The sequence below is a fragment of the Girardinichthys multiradiatus genome, chromosome 22 (genome assembly GCF_021462225.1).
Source record: "Girardinichthys multiradiatus isolate DD_20200921_A chromosome 22, DD_fGirMul_XY1, whole genome shotgun sequence".
NCBI classification, from domain to species: domain Eukaryota; kingdom Metazoa; phylum Chordata; class Actinopteri; order Cyprinodontiformes; family Goodeidae; genus Girardinichthys; species Girardinichthys multiradiatus.
The window spans coordinates 28,073,614-28,091,143 of NC_061814.1; the positions used below are offsets into that span (position 1 = coordinate 28,073,614).

General features: G+C 36.0%; 1 protein-coding gene across 1 annotated transcript in view; it reads left to right on the top strand.

Annotated features, from left to right (window-relative positions):
* Positions 1-17,070, top strand: part of hcrtr2 (hypocretin (orexin) receptor 2) — a 58,875-nt gene extending 41,805 nt beyond the window's left edge. The window contains exons 2-7 of the mRNA XM_047351020.1: positions 5,967-6,145; positions 9,525-9,768; positions 10,493-10,608; positions 11,626-11,840; positions 12,067-12,188; positions 14,151-17,070. Coding sequence (XP_047206976.1) covers positions 5,967-6,145; positions 9,525-9,768; positions 10,493-10,608; positions 11,626-11,840; positions 12,067-12,188; positions 14,151-14,320 — 1,046 coding nt within the window. The 3' untranslated portion in view covers positions 14,321-17,070. The remainder of the gene's footprint in view (positions 1-5,966; positions 6,146-9,524; positions 9,769-10,492; positions 10,609-11,625; positions 11,841-12,066; positions 12,189-14,150) is intronic.
* The last annotated feature ends 460 nt before the right edge of the window (positions 17,071-17,530 follow it).

A 17,530-nucleotide genomic window follows, 5' to 3' on the forward strand; every position in this document is an offset into this window, starting at 1 on the left:
GAGTTTTAGTTGGCTCAGCTGCAGTGGTCTGATTGACTTTTTAGACAGACCTGTTAGGACACTGTTGCAACAATCAATTCGACTAAAGACAAATACATTGATGAGTTTTTTGAGATCCCGCTGCAACATTAGTCCTTTAATCCTGGAAATGTTCTTCATGGGATAGAAGAAGTGGTTTGACAATAGTTGTTTTTAATGCCTGCGGAAAACACCTGACAAAAAGGTCAGTCAGTCAGTCAGTCATTTTCTACCGCTTATTCCATAGTAGGTCGCGGGGAAGCTGGTGCCTATCTCCAGCAGTCTATGGGCGAGAGGCAAGGTACACCCTGGACAGGTCGCCAGTCCATCGCAGGGCAACACACAAACAACCATGCACACACTCATTCACACACCTAAGGGCAATGTAGATTGACCAATTAACCTAACAGGCATGTCTTTACACTGTGGGAGGAAGCCGGAGTACCCGGTGAAAACCCACACATGCACGGGGAGAACATGCAAACTCCATGCAGAAAGACCCCTGGCCGGGAATTGAACCCAGGACCTTCTTGCTGCAAGGCAACAGTACTACGAACTGCGCCACCATGGGACAAAAAGGCTTAGTTTATTATTTGAAACAAATCAGATGGTATGGCAGGCTAAACTTTCTTAAAGGGTTGTAAGGAGCTTAGGGAAAGAAACCAACCTAATACCTAATAAAAGCACATAGTGGGAGGTGTAGCTTGACCATTTCAGAGAGTAGCAAGCATCACAGTGTGCCCCAGTCTCATTTTATTGATTGGTAATTTATAGATGTTGTGGACTAAAATATTAATTGTCTCCTTCTGTACATGACCTCCAGCAGTTCCTGAAGCTAGAGGCAGAAAGAGATGAAATATGAGGATCTTTGAAGTCAATTAGAACAACGTTGGATTCCACCACCTCTAAGCCATTACCACACAGTTTGAAGCCCACCAAAGAACGATACTTCTTCACCCCAACTTGAGAATTTTCCTCAGTCTTTTAAATGGCTTCTTTTATGCATAGCGATGGGAAGTCTGTGATCATCAGCCACATGCACAAATGTCCCTCCATGGGGCTATTGGTGCTAATTGCATCAGCTGCAGATTGTGATAGGTGGATCTTACACTTCAAAAGCTGCTTTTTCCCCTTTCTTCTGGACCCTCTTAGTTACTTTGTTTTATACATTTGGAATGTTTGCTTACATGTCATGATTTTTTGTTCTCCATCAGCAGTTTTAGGTAATTTCTGTTTTCATATGTACCTCCTACCATATACAATGACATAGAGCAGGGGTCACCAACTAAAATAGCAGGGGGTCCACTACCTCCCTGATCCATACACCTAGGGGTCCGAACATTTTAAATCAACTGAGAAAAATATTTTCTTTCATTTTTTATTTAACATTTAATTACACTAGAGTTTTTGTTTTTGTATCTCTGCCCTGTTCTCTCAAACCCCCAGTCGGTTGTGGCAGACTGGGAAAAAATGTTAAGGCAGATGCCTGTAAGTAACAGTACTGAGCAGAAGTGAAGCAGAAATTGAAATGTCTACCTGAATGTTGTCAGAAATGTTGTGTTTTGAATTAATGTTCTTGTCACATGTGGTTATTCACTACAAGGTGAAAAACAGGCAGGCTAGGCATTAAATCATTCAATAGGGTGATTTCAGGCTCTATTTTACCTGACTTGCTCTTCCTCTCTTGATAATTATGTATAATGTATTTATTCAAGTTTTGCTTTCCATACATAACTTTGTCACTTTTCTGTAGTTTGTGCTCATTTGTTTCTTTTTTTCATATTTTCCAAAATGATGAGTTACAAGTTTGAACATAGTCGAAAAGAAAACAAAAATGAAAAAAAATAATGAAACGTGCACTTTTAAAGTTACTGACAAATGTATAAAATTGCTGTAAATTTCTGACCAAATCTGTCCATAATGCTTATGGTGGAACAAAAACACAAGCTAATTTATTCAATATCTTCCGAAGATCACTTGGAAAGGGAAAGTAATTCCTAATTACTTCTAATGCATCCAACGTTTTGCATGTGGCATTGTTATAAATTGTTGGCCTCGTTCACCATGTGGAGTTACAGTGGTAATTCATCACAAGCAACTCTATGAACAAATTTCAGTTTTGTTCCTCAGTTTCTGAGTGCATCATCTTTATGAAAGCTTTTTTAATAAATAAGTATTACTTGTAAAATAAAACACTTTGATTACTTAAGAAAGTAAACAGTGTAATATTGTTGTTCCTTGGGAGAATTGGGTGATGATAAAGAAAAATACTGGAGGTTAGCCAACATGTCAAGCAGCTTTCCATCTGGTATAAATAACTTATATGTCAGCTCCCATATTTGTTTTTCTTTTTTGTCATACACTGTCAAACACAATCAATGTGCACATGGTCCTGTTATGCCCTAGGCGACAATAATTTGCAATATAGACGAAACCCTTGACTCCATCTGTCAGAGATTTCTCTCAATTCTCGAAATACACTGTGCTACCTGGTTCATTGTCACAAAGGAGGAATTGGAATGGCTTAGTTTTTGTTTTGTTTGCAGCTTAAGCCATTCCTGCAGGGATATTCAGCATGCTGTACAAAAAGTTCAAGGTTACTTGGGGAGTGGTGGCCTAGTGGTTAGAACAGGTGGTTTGTGTTCTGGAGGGGACACAAGGGGCCAGGTTTGTATCCCATAGATTGCCACTCTGGGTCACTGAGCAAGACCCTTAACCCCAGAATGCTCCCCGGGCGCTGCACAATGGCAGCCCACTGCTCCCACATGTGCAATGACCAATAATGATTATGAACAAACAGAAACAAAGATGGACTGACAGGCTTATACAGACAAGCATTTTAAATAAAATTTGTATTTTTAGTCACAAATTTATATTAATTGAAGTATATTTTTTAATCATAGCAAGCTGCTTAGGTGCAGAGATAAAAAAAAAAAAAGTTGTAGGATGTGATAGTACAAGAGGGCAAGAAGAGCTTGACCCTTCTAATTAAAATATCAGCTGCTCTATAAGAGGTAAAGATATGTGAAGGGGTATAAAATAGGGTGAATGGATTTAAGTTTGTAGAGAAGAGGACCCTTGACCATGATTCTACCCTAAAATCAGTTCTGCAAACTCTTAACTACAGATGACAAAAGTGCTTACATTTTTTACTTAAGTACACATACTTGTGTATAGAAGACTGGTAGAATTAAGAATACTGACTGAATTCTTAATTAAAAATTAAGTACATTTCTGAAATGTATTTAAGGATGAAAGTAAAATATATAACTATACAAATCAGAAGTTGTAGGCAAACAAAATAGGATAGGTTTCCAATTTGACAGGACTCTTGAATGCCAGATGTTTGTGGTTAGGTTGGCATACAACACTGTACATTCACCATCAATGATACTTGGAGCAAACAATGTCATTGAGTTTTCTTAAATAAGGGCAAGGATGAGAAATGCCTTGGTTCTTTTAATCTATTCCGCCATCGTCTGCATAGTCTCCAAGTTCACTGTCTCCATCCATGTCACGGTTAATTTTCTTTGTTTGTTTTACAGCTCCAGTGGCCATTATTAATTTTCAAAAGAAGGTAGATAAGTAGGGTGGAGAAAGGGGAACATGGTGCTGTTAATAATATGTGAGCCATTTTTGAAAAAGAAAGGAGTAGAAAGTACAGATATTAGTCTTCAAATGCATGGAGTAAAAGTAAAGTCATAAGATACCTGTTGGTTATAAAACTAAGCTACAGTGTATATGCTTCTAATGAGAGAGATTTTTCCAGACAGCAAAGTTCTCACAAAAAAAACCAAAAAATTACATAATCGTGTCTGGTTTGTTAAGATTTTAGCTTTTCTGAACAGAACGGGATAGCCAGTTGTTATTTCTCAGGCCTTACCTTTTGGATTTGTCATTCTCCTTGTCTGGATCAGTGCTTCTGTGTTCTTTTTGTGTCTCTGCTCTGTTCTCTCAAACCCCCAGTCGGTCGTGGCAGATGGCCGCTCACACTGAACCTGGTTCTGCTGGAGGTTTCTTCCTGTTAAAAGGGAGTTTTTCCTCTCCACTGTCACTACATGCATGCTCAGTATGAGGGATTGCTGCAAAGTCAACGCCAGTGACTGTCCACTGTCTCTACATGCTCATCCGGGGGGAGTGAATGCTGCAAGTCACTGACTGGATGCACTCTGCTGGGTTTCCTTAGATAGAAAAACTTTTTATCCAATTTGAATAAAAAGCTAACTCCCACTGCACTGTTCAATTGCAGCTCTGAACCTCCCGGTTAACATGCTCTGCTATCAATAAAACACCCTAAATGAACCTTACCAATGTGCCACAATCAACCGATCCAAAGTCAATAAATAAATGTTGAAATAAAATCTTTCAGTTTTCTGCTCAGCGATTCTTCATTTTACAAAATCTTCTCTCTCACATACACACAGAATGTCTTTATTTTCCTAGTATGCTTTAAGTGTATTTTTTTTTTACTTCAGAGTGAGACCCTATTAATGATGTAATCTGAATAAATAATGCTATAATTAAAAATAAATTAGTACAAATAAAGTATATAAAGTATAATTTCCATTTCTGAATAATCATGTTCATGAATATGTAAAAAAATTTAAAAGAAAAGATTGGGAAATATAAAAACCCACATAGAAGAAATAATGGAATAAGATTATTTGTTTTTTGTGTACACGCTCCCTAAATGTGAACGTCTAACCACGACTTCATGAAAGGATGTCAGGAGCTATAGTTAAAACATGCAGGCATCCTTCACAAGGTGTCTCGTTAGGTTGATAGGTTGAAGCACTCTGGTCTTTGCGCTGGAGATCCATTAATCCATCCTGAGTGATAATATTTTTGATTCTTTTGCTAATTTTGGTTGCCTTGGCTGTACGCTTACAACTATTTAAATAGTTTACAGTTAGTTTCAGTTACAAAATGGTCACTAGTATGCTGCTTCTTTGAATGGTGATACGTTTCATTACAACAGACAGACAGCATGACACCTCATTATGTTTGCATACGTCTGCTAGAATGGTGGGTGAGAACAGCCTGCAGCCTCTAACTGACTGCAAAGTGTTTAAAAATGTTTTACTGTATTTTATGTGACGCATTAAGCACTGAATTCTGTTTCCTTTCCTCTCCATTGTTGAAAAATGTTTGACTAACAGATTATGTGGGGATAAAATCATACTAATGTGCACAGAGTGAGTGCACCAAACCATCACTGAAGGTGAAGACTTTAAATTCTTCAGACTGCAAGAAGTGGTCAGACAATGGGAGCAGTCACTCCAAAAGCTCTATTATACAGGTGACTCTGAAGCAGTGAAGCTTCTCGATTTCCAAAACATTTATACAGTGGTAATGTTTTGTGACAGCAACATTAATTTTCATAGAAATAAACAACACAAAAAATATTAGTTCAAGAGGGGACATGTTTACTGTAAGAACCCTGAACACACAATACACCTAGGCTAGTAAACTGTGTGGTACATGCAAAAAGGAGGGTGAACATTAAAATTTGTCATTCTCCTTGTCTGAAAAGAATCTGAAATTATTTTTTATGAACCTTTATTTAGCATGTTTAACTCAGTAGTTATAGATTCATAACAAATACAAGAAAAATTACAAAGGGTCTGCAGATGTTGTTGAGATTGTGTCTTACACTGAGAAATAAAATCATCCCTAGAAGTTGGTACAGATATTTTAAATGACAACATACTTCCTTCATATACTTTGTATAATTTGAAAAGCCCATAAGGCAAGATCTCGTTATGAAACATCACATTTTCTCTAAATCAGTTTTTAATGGATGAATATTTTACATCTATGGAAGTAGAAATGCAATGAAATTTTAATTCAAACTCTTTGGCTGGCAGCATGACTTGTGTGATACTCACCATTGATATATATTTAGCATTTCCTGAGTTCTTGAATCAATGATGTTGCATCCCTCTCAGTTTGTTTTGCAGTGTGGAAAAATCGTCACATGCGCACAGTGACCAACTACTTCATAGTAAACCTTTCCCTGGCTGATGTACTGGTCACCATCATTTGTCTGCCTGCAAGTCTTGTGGTTGACATCACAGAGACATGGTTTTTTGGCGAGACTCTTTGCAAAATTGTCCCCTATCTTCAGGTAAGAGATTAATAAATTAATGTACATGTAAAGTAGACAAACAAATACTTTTGGGAATATATTGTATTTCAAATGCTTAGTTCTGCTATTTTGATGATTATGGCATACAGGTACTAAAAGTCTAAGAATTTAGTAGTCAGAAAATTTGAATATTACATAGGACAAATATATCAATCGTTTTTAATACAGAAATGTCATCTTATGTCAAGGGTTATGATAATGTTCTCCCACTTCACATTTTTCTTCCACTCAACTTGCCATTAATATGGACGTTCACAGTGCTGTATGTAAACATATTAATGGCAAGTTGAGTGAAAGAAATCGTGCAGTAGAAAATTTGTCACCAGTGGCCAGACTATTTTTTTAGTGATCTGAACTACTCTAGTTTGTATAGATTCTGTGTTGATTCTTATATGTTATGAGTCATTCCAGTTTTTTGTTGTTAAACTTTCTGTGGTTTTTTGTGATTACTTAAGTTAGTGTGATTACTTTGTTAGTTAAGTTATAAATCCACTGGTATCCTTCGCTCATTTATTTTCCCTGTGTTCCCTTGTTATATTTACTAGTGTTGGTCCCTCTGCCTCAGTGCTTCTGCTTCCTGCTTCCCCTCACAGATTTACCACATCAGGGTGTTCAGAATCACCTCCTCTGTATTTATAAAAGAAAATTAATACAAATAATCAACAAGACAAGATCATGGTGGTGTGTCACTCCAGAATATTTTTGTCTTTTCTGTTGTTCTTTCCTATGCTTGATATTAAATATTTCATTAGAATCTTTGAAAGCGGCCAATAAAAGCTGATTGAGTATGCTTCTGCTGTCATAAAGCCATGTATTTCGAAAGAACTGAGCTGAACATTTATTTCCCACAGGATTTTGAACTTCCATATAAAAACTGGTACCACTATTTTCAACTGACTCATTGTAATTCGTACTGCGTAGAGCTCACTCCAAATTGGAGAAGTGCACCTTCAAAGTCAATGGGTTTCAGTGGAACTACATGTTATGATTCTGGCACGTCTGCTCTACCCTGTCTCCCTGGCTGCAATCAGCAGATTAGATGCACCTGGTGGCTGCTGCAGTGTAGTACAATCTGTGGAATGCCAAGCACCTGTGTCTTCCCTGATATATACTGACTGTGACAAGCAGACGGTGCCAGATTTTTGAAAGCCATTGTGTGAGTAGATATCCAGCGTTCCTTCCTGTCTGATCATTGTTCTTGACCTTGCCTTGCCTTTTGGATTTATGCCTCTGCCTGCTCCCTGTCGGATTATTTGGATTTTGGTTGTCGACCTTGTTTCCTGCATCTGGTTTATGCCTCTGCCTGCCCCTTGCCTGACGCCTCTTGTTCCGATCGTTGACCCTGTTTCTGTCCTTGGATTATTGAGCCAGCCTAGCCCTCGGATTATTCAACCTGGAGTCACTTCTTACCTGTGCTGTGGAGATTACCGCCTGCCGCCCACTGAGGTTTCCCCTCTGGGTTTCAAGTTCCACGCCAGACAAAAGCAGTGATTCCTGGAAGCTGTGAGGAGTGTTACCTGTGTGACGTTTTCCTGTATCTGAATAAACCTTTTAAACTTTCAGTACTGTGTCTGGCTGAATCTTGGGTCCGCCTTTTTCTGATTCATGGCACCACAAGCCCTGTATCTGTCCAGTTTTGCTGATTGACATTCTCCCAACTACTTATACCAAGAACCATTTATGTTGGGAAGCTTGAGTACTGGAATGCATACAGGTGAGTTATTGAGAAGATGAGAGACAGCTCCGGAGTGCAAGGGGGTGAAACAATGAGAGAATGAGGGTTCTCGGTAAATCATAAAAAACAGGAAAATAAGTACCAACAACATAGTAAAACACTAACAGAAATGGGAACTTTTGCCTAAAAGATTTAGATTTGATTTAGATATAATACTCAGTGTTGATTTCTGAAATAGAAAAAAAGTTTATTAAATAAAACTGCGGCATAATACTATATTTCTTACCACATTGTTTGGCCACATCGATCCATAAATCAAAACCATATTACTTTTTTCACTTTGGAACTGATCAAAGATGGTTTCTGTTCAAAGTTTTTAATGTTAAGTCTTTTCTGTTGGAATTTGTCCTAAAAAGGAAATACAAACCTTTCGGTTCCAGAGATGAGGACTGGGGTCTGCAGCTCAGACTTGAACTTAAAAGAGTTGAGTTTTGATTAGGACTATAGTTCTCTTGACCAGGCTTTCTCTCATGTAATCAGAAGTGATGTTAAGTTGTTGGATCATTTTACTAAATGATTGATGTTGTCCCTTCTGAGTTTAGACCTAAACATTCTCAGAACAGCAGTAAGAACAGAACAACCCAGGATATTTGTGGACTGTGGGCTCTTAATAGCTCATAAGAACCCGTCTGCTGTAGCATCATAGTAATGACCATTTGGATGGTTCACTCAAACCGGTCTCTGTACTAAATGATATTCGGTCATTTCAAAACAAAATAAAAATATCCTGCATCCTGTATCTTTATCTCTTGCTTTAAAAATTCCTTAATAAGAAAGACTCTTCTGGGTTTTCAATCAAAATGCCATTTCTGTTACGTTATTGAAAAATTCTGTATTCTCTCTCATTCACCTCACAGTTTAATTTATTTTGCACCTTGAAATACGAGTACAGCTCAGATTTGTCAACAAAGTATTTAAACGCAGAATTATCGCCTAGTTTCCTAATAATCTTGCAAAAACTGAAATTAAGGAGAACTCTAGAAATTAAAGAGGAGACGATTTCTGCACAGGAATAACAACCACTCTTCAAAATAAATGCAGTACCTCTTTGATTCAACATTAACTTTTGATAATTAATTTCTACAAGTTTTATTTATATAACATAAACACAAATTTATATTTAAGTAGGTTATATATCATACCAAATTAACTTTCCAAACAATTCACAGAAGGTATCTGTTATTTCTGTCATTTTGAATTATAAGGTAAATATGTTAAATATTCATGTGTTAAACTGGGCCTACCTATGTTGAATTATACCCTAAAGCAATGCAGTGTTCTGGACAGAGATGGTATGGATCCAATGTGGAAATCTTAATTCCAGTCATACAAGACTTGAAGAGATGACGGTTTAGTTGTAATGACTATGTTAGACCGTACAACCAAAATCTGTTGCGGTGTTGAAATGTGTCAGAGAGAACAACTTACTTCTAGTTTACAGGTTTTACATAAGTGGCAACAGAAGTTAAATGCACCTCTGTTTATATCGAAATCAAATTTCTGCATTGCAATTTCAAGCAAAAATGAGATATAATTTGTCGTCTTTACATTTCAAGTGCAGGAAAAGTTCTACATTTAAAGTATCTGAATGTTTTTGTTTCTAACTCTTCTTTTTTTCGACAGACCATCTCTGTTTCTGTATCGGTTTTGACACTGAGCTGTATTGCTCAAGACCGTTGGTACGCTATCTGTCACCCGCTAATGTTCAAGAGCACAGCCAGGAGGGCTCGTAAGAGCGTCATTGCCATCTGGGTTGTGTCGTGCATCATCATGATTCCCCAAGCCATCGTGATGGAGTGCAGCAGCCTTCTGCCTGAACTCACAAACAAGACCCGCCTGTTCACAGTTTGTGATGAACACTGGGGAGGTTAGTGGTTGTTTGTTTTTCTTTACAAATCTCCAAGAAACATGTAAAACATTTTGTCAGCACCTCTCATTCTCTCCATGAAGCAGAGGATAAATTGTGACATAACATTTCAGCAAATCATAGAGCGACCAAGTGTATTTTGATTTGTTGCTTTTATGAAATTGGGCCCAGACACAACAGAGCAGGAGGCAATCAGTGCACTGAAGTGCTGCAGTGTTTGTGCTGTGATAGCAGAAAAAAGGAACAGAAGGTGGCTTTAAAAGGTTTTAGGGTGATCCTGTCAGACTGCTTCCTTAATTACAGCTTTTTAGTGGAAGAGAAGCTTTTTAAACCCCCTAAACTGTCAACAGGAAACTGTTGTCTTTTGTTGTTTTTCTTTCTATTAAGGAGCAAGAAATTACTGATGGATCCCTAAACAGAAACAGAAATGAGTTGTTTTTCAGAAATGCTTTTCTAGTCTGGTAATTCACAGTACATATCAAATGAAGTTAATGATTAATTACTTTGCAGTTTCCATTATTATTTAACAGTAAAACACAGAGTTGCAAATTATCTTTAACATAATGATTATATATATACACCACAGTGCGCCCGCCTCTGCTATCCACATACCTTTAATTATAATGTTTTCTGTATTATTATTCGGCAACCTATTATAATTAATCTGTTAAAATAACTTTGCTTCTGATTATTTTATTATTTCATGTGTTTTTTCCTTTTACAGCTGAGATCTACCCAAAAGTCTACCACACTGGCTTCTTCATCGTCACATACTTTGCTCCATTATGTCTCATGGTCGTGGCTTATATTCAGATTTTCCACAAGCTGTGGTGCCAACAGGTGTGTATTTTAAAACAATAAAAAATGTAATCTATTCATCACAAGTCTTAACAACTTTAACAAAAACGATGCCTGTAAAAAACAGATGTTGGCCTGCATTCTAAAGCTGCAGGATTATTTCTTAAACCCAAATGCTTGCTTTCTGTTACTGGGGCAGACGATGGGTAACTGAAACTCATCATTCTTCAATGGCTTTTTAAAATATATTTTGTTGTGCAGTTTAACAATGAATAAAAATTAAAGGGTTAAGTTAATAATTTAAGTTCAGCCTAGAGAATGAGTTGGTATATCTAAGTAAGCTCATGCTAACTTTGTTTAACATTCACAATTTGACAGTGAATTGGCCACAAAGTAGAAGAAAAAAAAAAAAAACAGGCTCTATTATATATTGTTCACTATTCATGCAAACAAGCTAATCAGCAGCTGTTCCTAATAAAATGGCCAGCTAGTGAATGTTGTGTTAGAGTCATAAAACAACATGCACTAGCTGGGTTATTGAATTTTTAAAGACTTTAAGTCTAAATGAATGTTATTGAATTAAAATTAAATGCATTAAATTATTATTTCCACCTAATTACAATAAGAAGCCTATAAAATTTAGAGCCTGAGTAGATTTTAGCTTTGATTTTCTACTTAAACCCTTCAATATTCTTAATCAGCGCCTTCATTGTAGCTGAGGGAGATGATTTACATTATAAAAGCACTTATCAGATACCAGATAGTCTGATTTACATCTGAACTACTGACATAAAAAAAATAAGATATTTCTAAACTCAGTATATCTTTTTTTTTTCACTGAATTGATGTTATCATGGATATGTACCAGGATTGAAATTAGCCACAAATATGACACTGAAAAGCCAACAAGTACACCTTCAGTTGCCTCACTAAGCCTCAAATCGTGTGGTTCCGGGTATCACAAGTCAAATATAAATATTGGATATTATTCTATTATTTTACATGTTTATATCAACTGTTTAAAGTCCCTAATATATATAAACACATATAAAATAACAGATTCCTGGAAACACATCAGTGATTCAGAGGAATTGGAGGACGTTCCGGTGTGCTGCTCCGGGTTCAGGAGAGTCTGCGAGGGTGAGGACTGGCACAGTTACTGCTGAGATCAAACAAATCAGAGCCAGACGCAAAACAGCTCGCATGCTGATGGTTGTGCTCTTTGTGTTTGCCCTCTGCTACCTACCGATCAGCGTGCTCAATATCATGAAAAGGTAATAATATCTCCAGCTCATTTGCAACATCAAAAGCCAATAAAAATGGAGAGTGAAGCAAAGTAAAGTGGAGTTATACATCACAGTTGTTATTTTACATAATTTCTCTCTCATCTTTGTGATTGATGCAACCTTTTAAACATAAGAAAGGCTGCTTATGTTCACAATACAGTGCATGCAAAAATAAACTATATACCTAATTTTCTCCTACCTTCTATACCTCTAGGGTTTTTGGGACCTTTAAGAACACAACCGACAGAGAAACAATATATGCATGGTTCACTTTCTCGCACTGGCTAATATACGCCAACAGTGCAGCAAATCCCATCATCTATAATTTTTTGAGTGGTGAGTTTTTCTGTCTCCCTTATCTCTTACAGTTCATTCATAAAAGAGCAGGTTTATCACTGCCCTCTAGTGAACAGTTTTATATCAATAATACCCATTTCTTCAGCATGTCCATCTATAGTGTGTCAGTAATCAAACTTATGCTGTATTTTCTTAATATCTTAATTTCATGTCACCAATTACAGTTTTCTGGTCCTCATACTTACAGAACGTTTAGCTGTTAAACACGTGTGCAGAAATATATATATACATATATACAAGAGAATAAAAAATGAATAATTAAAAAGATAATAATAGAAAAATAAATAAAATAAACAAATTATGATAAAATGATTGAAAAGAAAATGAAAGGAAAGTTGGACTGAAAACGTACCTAATAATGTTTAGATGGCACAGTCAAAGGCCACTCTAAACAAATAAGTTTTTAATCTTGATTTAAAGTGACTTAGGGTTTCAGCACTTTCATATTTTTCTGGGAGTTTATTCCAGATTAGTGGAGCATAAGAAGTAAAAGCTGCTTCTCCATGTTTGGTTCTGGTTCTGGGTATGCAGAGTAGATTTGAGCCAGAAGACCTGAGAGGTCTGGCTGGTTGATACACTGACAACAAGTCTGTAATGTATTTTGGTGCTAAGACATTCAGTGATTTATAGGCTAACAGAAGTATTTTAAAGTCTATTCTTTGAGCTACAGGGAGCCAGTGTAGGGACTTTAGAACTGGGGTGATGTGCTCCACTAGTTTTAGCGAGGACACGGGCAGCAGCGTTCTGACTTTTTAGGCAGACCTGTGAAGACACTGTTGCTGTAATCAATTCTAGTAAAGATAAATGCATGAATTAGTTTTTCACGGTCCTGCTGTGACGTTAGTCCTCTAATCCTGGAGATGTTCTTAAGGTCGACCTTGTTACTGTCTTTATGTGCCTCTGAAGGTTCAGGTCCGAGTCCATCACTACACCCAGGTTTTGAAAAATAGCTCAAGCTCAGTCAGATTGGATGTAAAGTGTCTGTGAAAATCAATTTTCAATATATATTACAGATTCTCAATTAAATTTAGGTCCAGACTTTGACTGTGCCGTTTTAACACCTGAATATGCTTTGGTCTAAATATTCCAGTGTAGCTTTGACTGCATAGTTGGCATCAAATTGAATCAAATTGTGTGCAGCTTCTTGCAGGTTTTCTAGGAATGACTTGTAATTAACTTCATCCCCATTGCCAGTTTTTGCATGAACATTTGCCCTGGGTAAACCCTTCCTTCTTCAACCAGAATATCTTTGGTAGTCAAAAAGATTTACTATATTTTTAAGAAAACTAGGAATCTTCTTTTTATTGCTTTTTTTCATTGATACATTTCACAAATCAAACCTGTATTTAAAAATAGTATGACAAATTTTCTTTTTGCATCTGAAACTGGGACTACCGATAGAAGTTTGCTGGAAAATATATATAATCTGCTGTAGTAAATCTTTGCTTTTTAAGCTAAATGTTTTGGACACATGGTCCCAGATAAATACACAAGTGAAATGAAAAGGGAAAAATCCACACCAGATTAAGTACGGACATGTCTGGTGTGTTCCTGCTATACGTTCTCTTACAAATACCTGAGGCAGAACAGCTGTATTTATATTTAGATTTATTTACACACAGGTGGATTGTATTTACCCTATTTAGGTGACAGATAATTGGTTTTATTACATTTTTATCTAGGAGTACCACTGTAAATGAGCTACGTACATGTGCCCACTGTGCTTTTAATGCATGTCTCATTTTCCTTCCACCTTACAATTATTGACTTCTGTGTGCTGATCTGTTACATAAAGTAAATTTTTTTTTTTTATTTGACGAAAATGTGAAAATGTTCAAGGGGTGTGAATAATTTTGCTACAACAAATAAAATTTAGCGCCCTGATGTTTATGATCCAACGCATACAGGAAATTAATTTAATTCTTTGGCTTTTTTTTTCAGGGAAGTTCCGCAAAGAGTTTAAATCTGCATTTTCTTGCACTTGTTGCGAGGAGCGACAAGACGACAATATAAGGACACGGACCAGAGTGAACAGAGAGAGTCGAAAGTCGATGTCAACTCAAGTTAACAATGTAGACAATCTGTCACAGTTATCAGATCAGATTGTGTAGCCTTCTAATCTGGGTAAGAAGTTTATATATCCCATCCTGAGGACATGGGAATCATTAATGCTCACACTGTGGAATGTGCAAACCTCTATTTATTTTCCAAAGGACTTGCTGCTGCAAAAGATGATATGTTAGAGTAAAAGATGAGATTTTAATTAACATTTCCAGAGAGTTTTGGAAAATAATTTTCTGGAGACTTTGTGTTAAAATACTATTAATTTGAAACAGAAATCTTTATACTATAAATCACACAACATGGATGTTCAGTGTCTATGTAGTTTGCTACACACATAAATAACAGATTTATTCTCTTTCTATATTAAAACTATGTTCACTGTATTAATTTATTTTGTTTCAGCAGTCAATGTATTTATTTGTTTCTACACTAGTGGAGGAGTTGGTGCTGAAAAGATAAAGCTGCTCAGAGAACCTTAAAGGGGACATATCATACAAAATCCACTTGTTTAGCCATTAAATACATTTTGTGTGTTCTTGGAGTCTGAAGGAGTGTAGAAAAGTTGAATTTAGTCTCTCCAGGTGCTGCGTAGATATCTTTTTATTCTGTATGGGTCATATTTTTTAATCCGTTCAGTTTTCTTTATTCTCTGTTATGTTTTTTAAACTATTACTTCACAGTATTTGTGGAGGAACAGCTGAACAAATAGAATACGCCATTTTTATTTCTTGCTGTAATTTTGTAGTCCAAGCTCAGGTATGCCGAAGCTGCAAGTGGATAAGTGTAAATGTTTGGTTGTTGAGTGTATTAACACACACAGTTCATTACACCGTCCCCCAGCATCAGAACCTCTTCGAAGTGTAAACAATGCTCCTTAGTGTAGTTACTTGAAATGGATGGAGAGGGTGTAAATACAGTAATAACACACCGTTGCGATGCATTCATTTGAACGCACGGTTCTGCAGGTTTGTTTTCTTCAGTCTCCTCTCGCTCTGAGCAAGACTGGCTCGAATATGTAAGGCTGGATGTTCAAGTCTTGAATGTTGGCATCTTTTAATTAATTTGAGAATAGGTTTGGGAAGTGCCTCTGTAGCATTTAAAGAGATGCACCAAATGAAGTTGCTGTGAAAAACGTTGTGATCAACGATACTACCAATACCACAATATGCAAAACACAGTAAACATTCTGGGTTTTAAAAGTATGTGAGATGAAGATTTGCTGCTTAATGGAAAGACAGATATTTGTTTGTGATTATGTTTTATCGACATGTTGGAAATAGTGTTATGCCCCTTTTCCATTATTACCTACTCTATTTGGGTTGGGTCAGCTCTACATGGATTAGTTAGTTTTCCATTAAAATTAAAATTATTTTATTTTATGTGATAGACCAACTCATAGTAGTGTATATAAAAGGGAAGTTATACACGGTTTTCAAACTTTGCTTTAATAAAAAATTTGAAAGGTGTGACATGTAATTATATAATTACATATTAAATATTCTGGTCATGCATAAAATTATAGGAAAGTTTAAGGTATGTAGTGGTCACTGGAAACATGCGGAAGAAGGTGCTGTGGTCAGACTTCAATTGTTTGGCATATGCAATATTTTATATATGAAAGCAAACTAACATTGCACTTCACCCCGAACACATCATGCCAATTATAAACATGTCATAGTTGTGCTCAGAAGGGCCCAATTTCAGAAAGATATGTCAAAAACAAAGGTTCGGAACAGGTAACCAAAAACATGAAATCTAGAGTGGAAACCAAATAAATCCTTTTCAGCAAAGTGTTGGTTGATGGAGGGATCTCAAACATTGCTGAAAAACCAGGGGAGTATATTACACTGCAATAAGTAAAATCTTGAATTTTAGAAAACTAATCATAGAAATAGCTACTAACTGGGTAGAACATTGTGTTTTGGGGACAAAAATTATGCAACTTTCTATGAACCTGTCTATATAAATTACCAGGCAAGAAGGCTTCTGTCAGGAAATTTTTTTCAAAACATTGGTGTCAAAAAATCTGATGGATGATTTATCATGCAGCTTTTTATTCTTTGAAATTTTTTTAACACAAACGCACTAAATAATGTACTAAATCAAATGAATAGAAATGAAAATGACTATTGCATAATCAATGTTATTTATTAATGCAATCATTGCATCTGTTGAAACAAAATAATGAAAAGATGGGACAAGCATTTATCAAATAGAGAGAATTAAATTGAATGGAAAAATCAAGTGAAGTTGTGTTACAATCAAAGAAAACAAGGAGGAAATCTTTTCCCAAGGATCTGCTTAATTTCTGTTCACTGACTTGTGCTGGACTTGTATTTCTCGTTAGCTCATTAAATTCTTTGAGGTTTTCTTTGTTAAGTGTATTTGTGGACATTATTGAAGTTCTATTTGTTTTTTGTTTTATAATTGTTGTAATTTTTATTTTGTAATGTTAAAGCTATGGGTTGTTTTTTGAATTAATTTAATATTTTGATTATCAGGTTGAAAACTATCTGGATTTTTGATGTTACTGATTTACATTTGGGATTAATGTGAAGTCTTTTAGTGTTTTGAGTTTCATTTCTTTAAACACCTTGCTGCAATTTGTTACTTCTGTAATGCTGTGACTTATTTTCATTTCTCCCTATTGTTTGTAATTTATACATTTCTATTGTGATTGTTCATGTGTTTTATGGCTTTTTACCTGTTCTTCTTTCAAGCTGACAGTGGTGAAGCTCTCTGGTCAAAGTGTTTTCACCGAATGTGCTTGATCAATAAATAATTTTTTCAGTGTTGATTATTCTTGTCAAATCAGTTCAGGGTTGACTTTCACCTTGCCAAGTTGTTGCTCCAGCTAGGACTTCATTGTGGTACAATTGTGTACACTACAAAATACAACTCATGATTTCCACTATATTTATCATTATTAATTGGAACGAATACAACTTTTAAATATCTTTTAAAGTAACCACAATGAAAAATAAAATCACACTATGCTGCAGCTCAAGAGCTACACCTTACTGTGTTTCATTAAGATGATTTACATAGTAACTAGAATGTGTTCTTGTAAAATCATACATAATTATAGTATTTGCTTGCACAACATGTGTCACAGCATGATCACAGCTGCAGAATCTGATTTTGTGTTTTAGAATACTTAAATCACAATGTCATTGTTCAGTGTTTTAGGGTGAATTGATTAGCATTTAATTAGTCAATTCAGAGATCTATATTTTATTATTATGTTGTAAGACGTG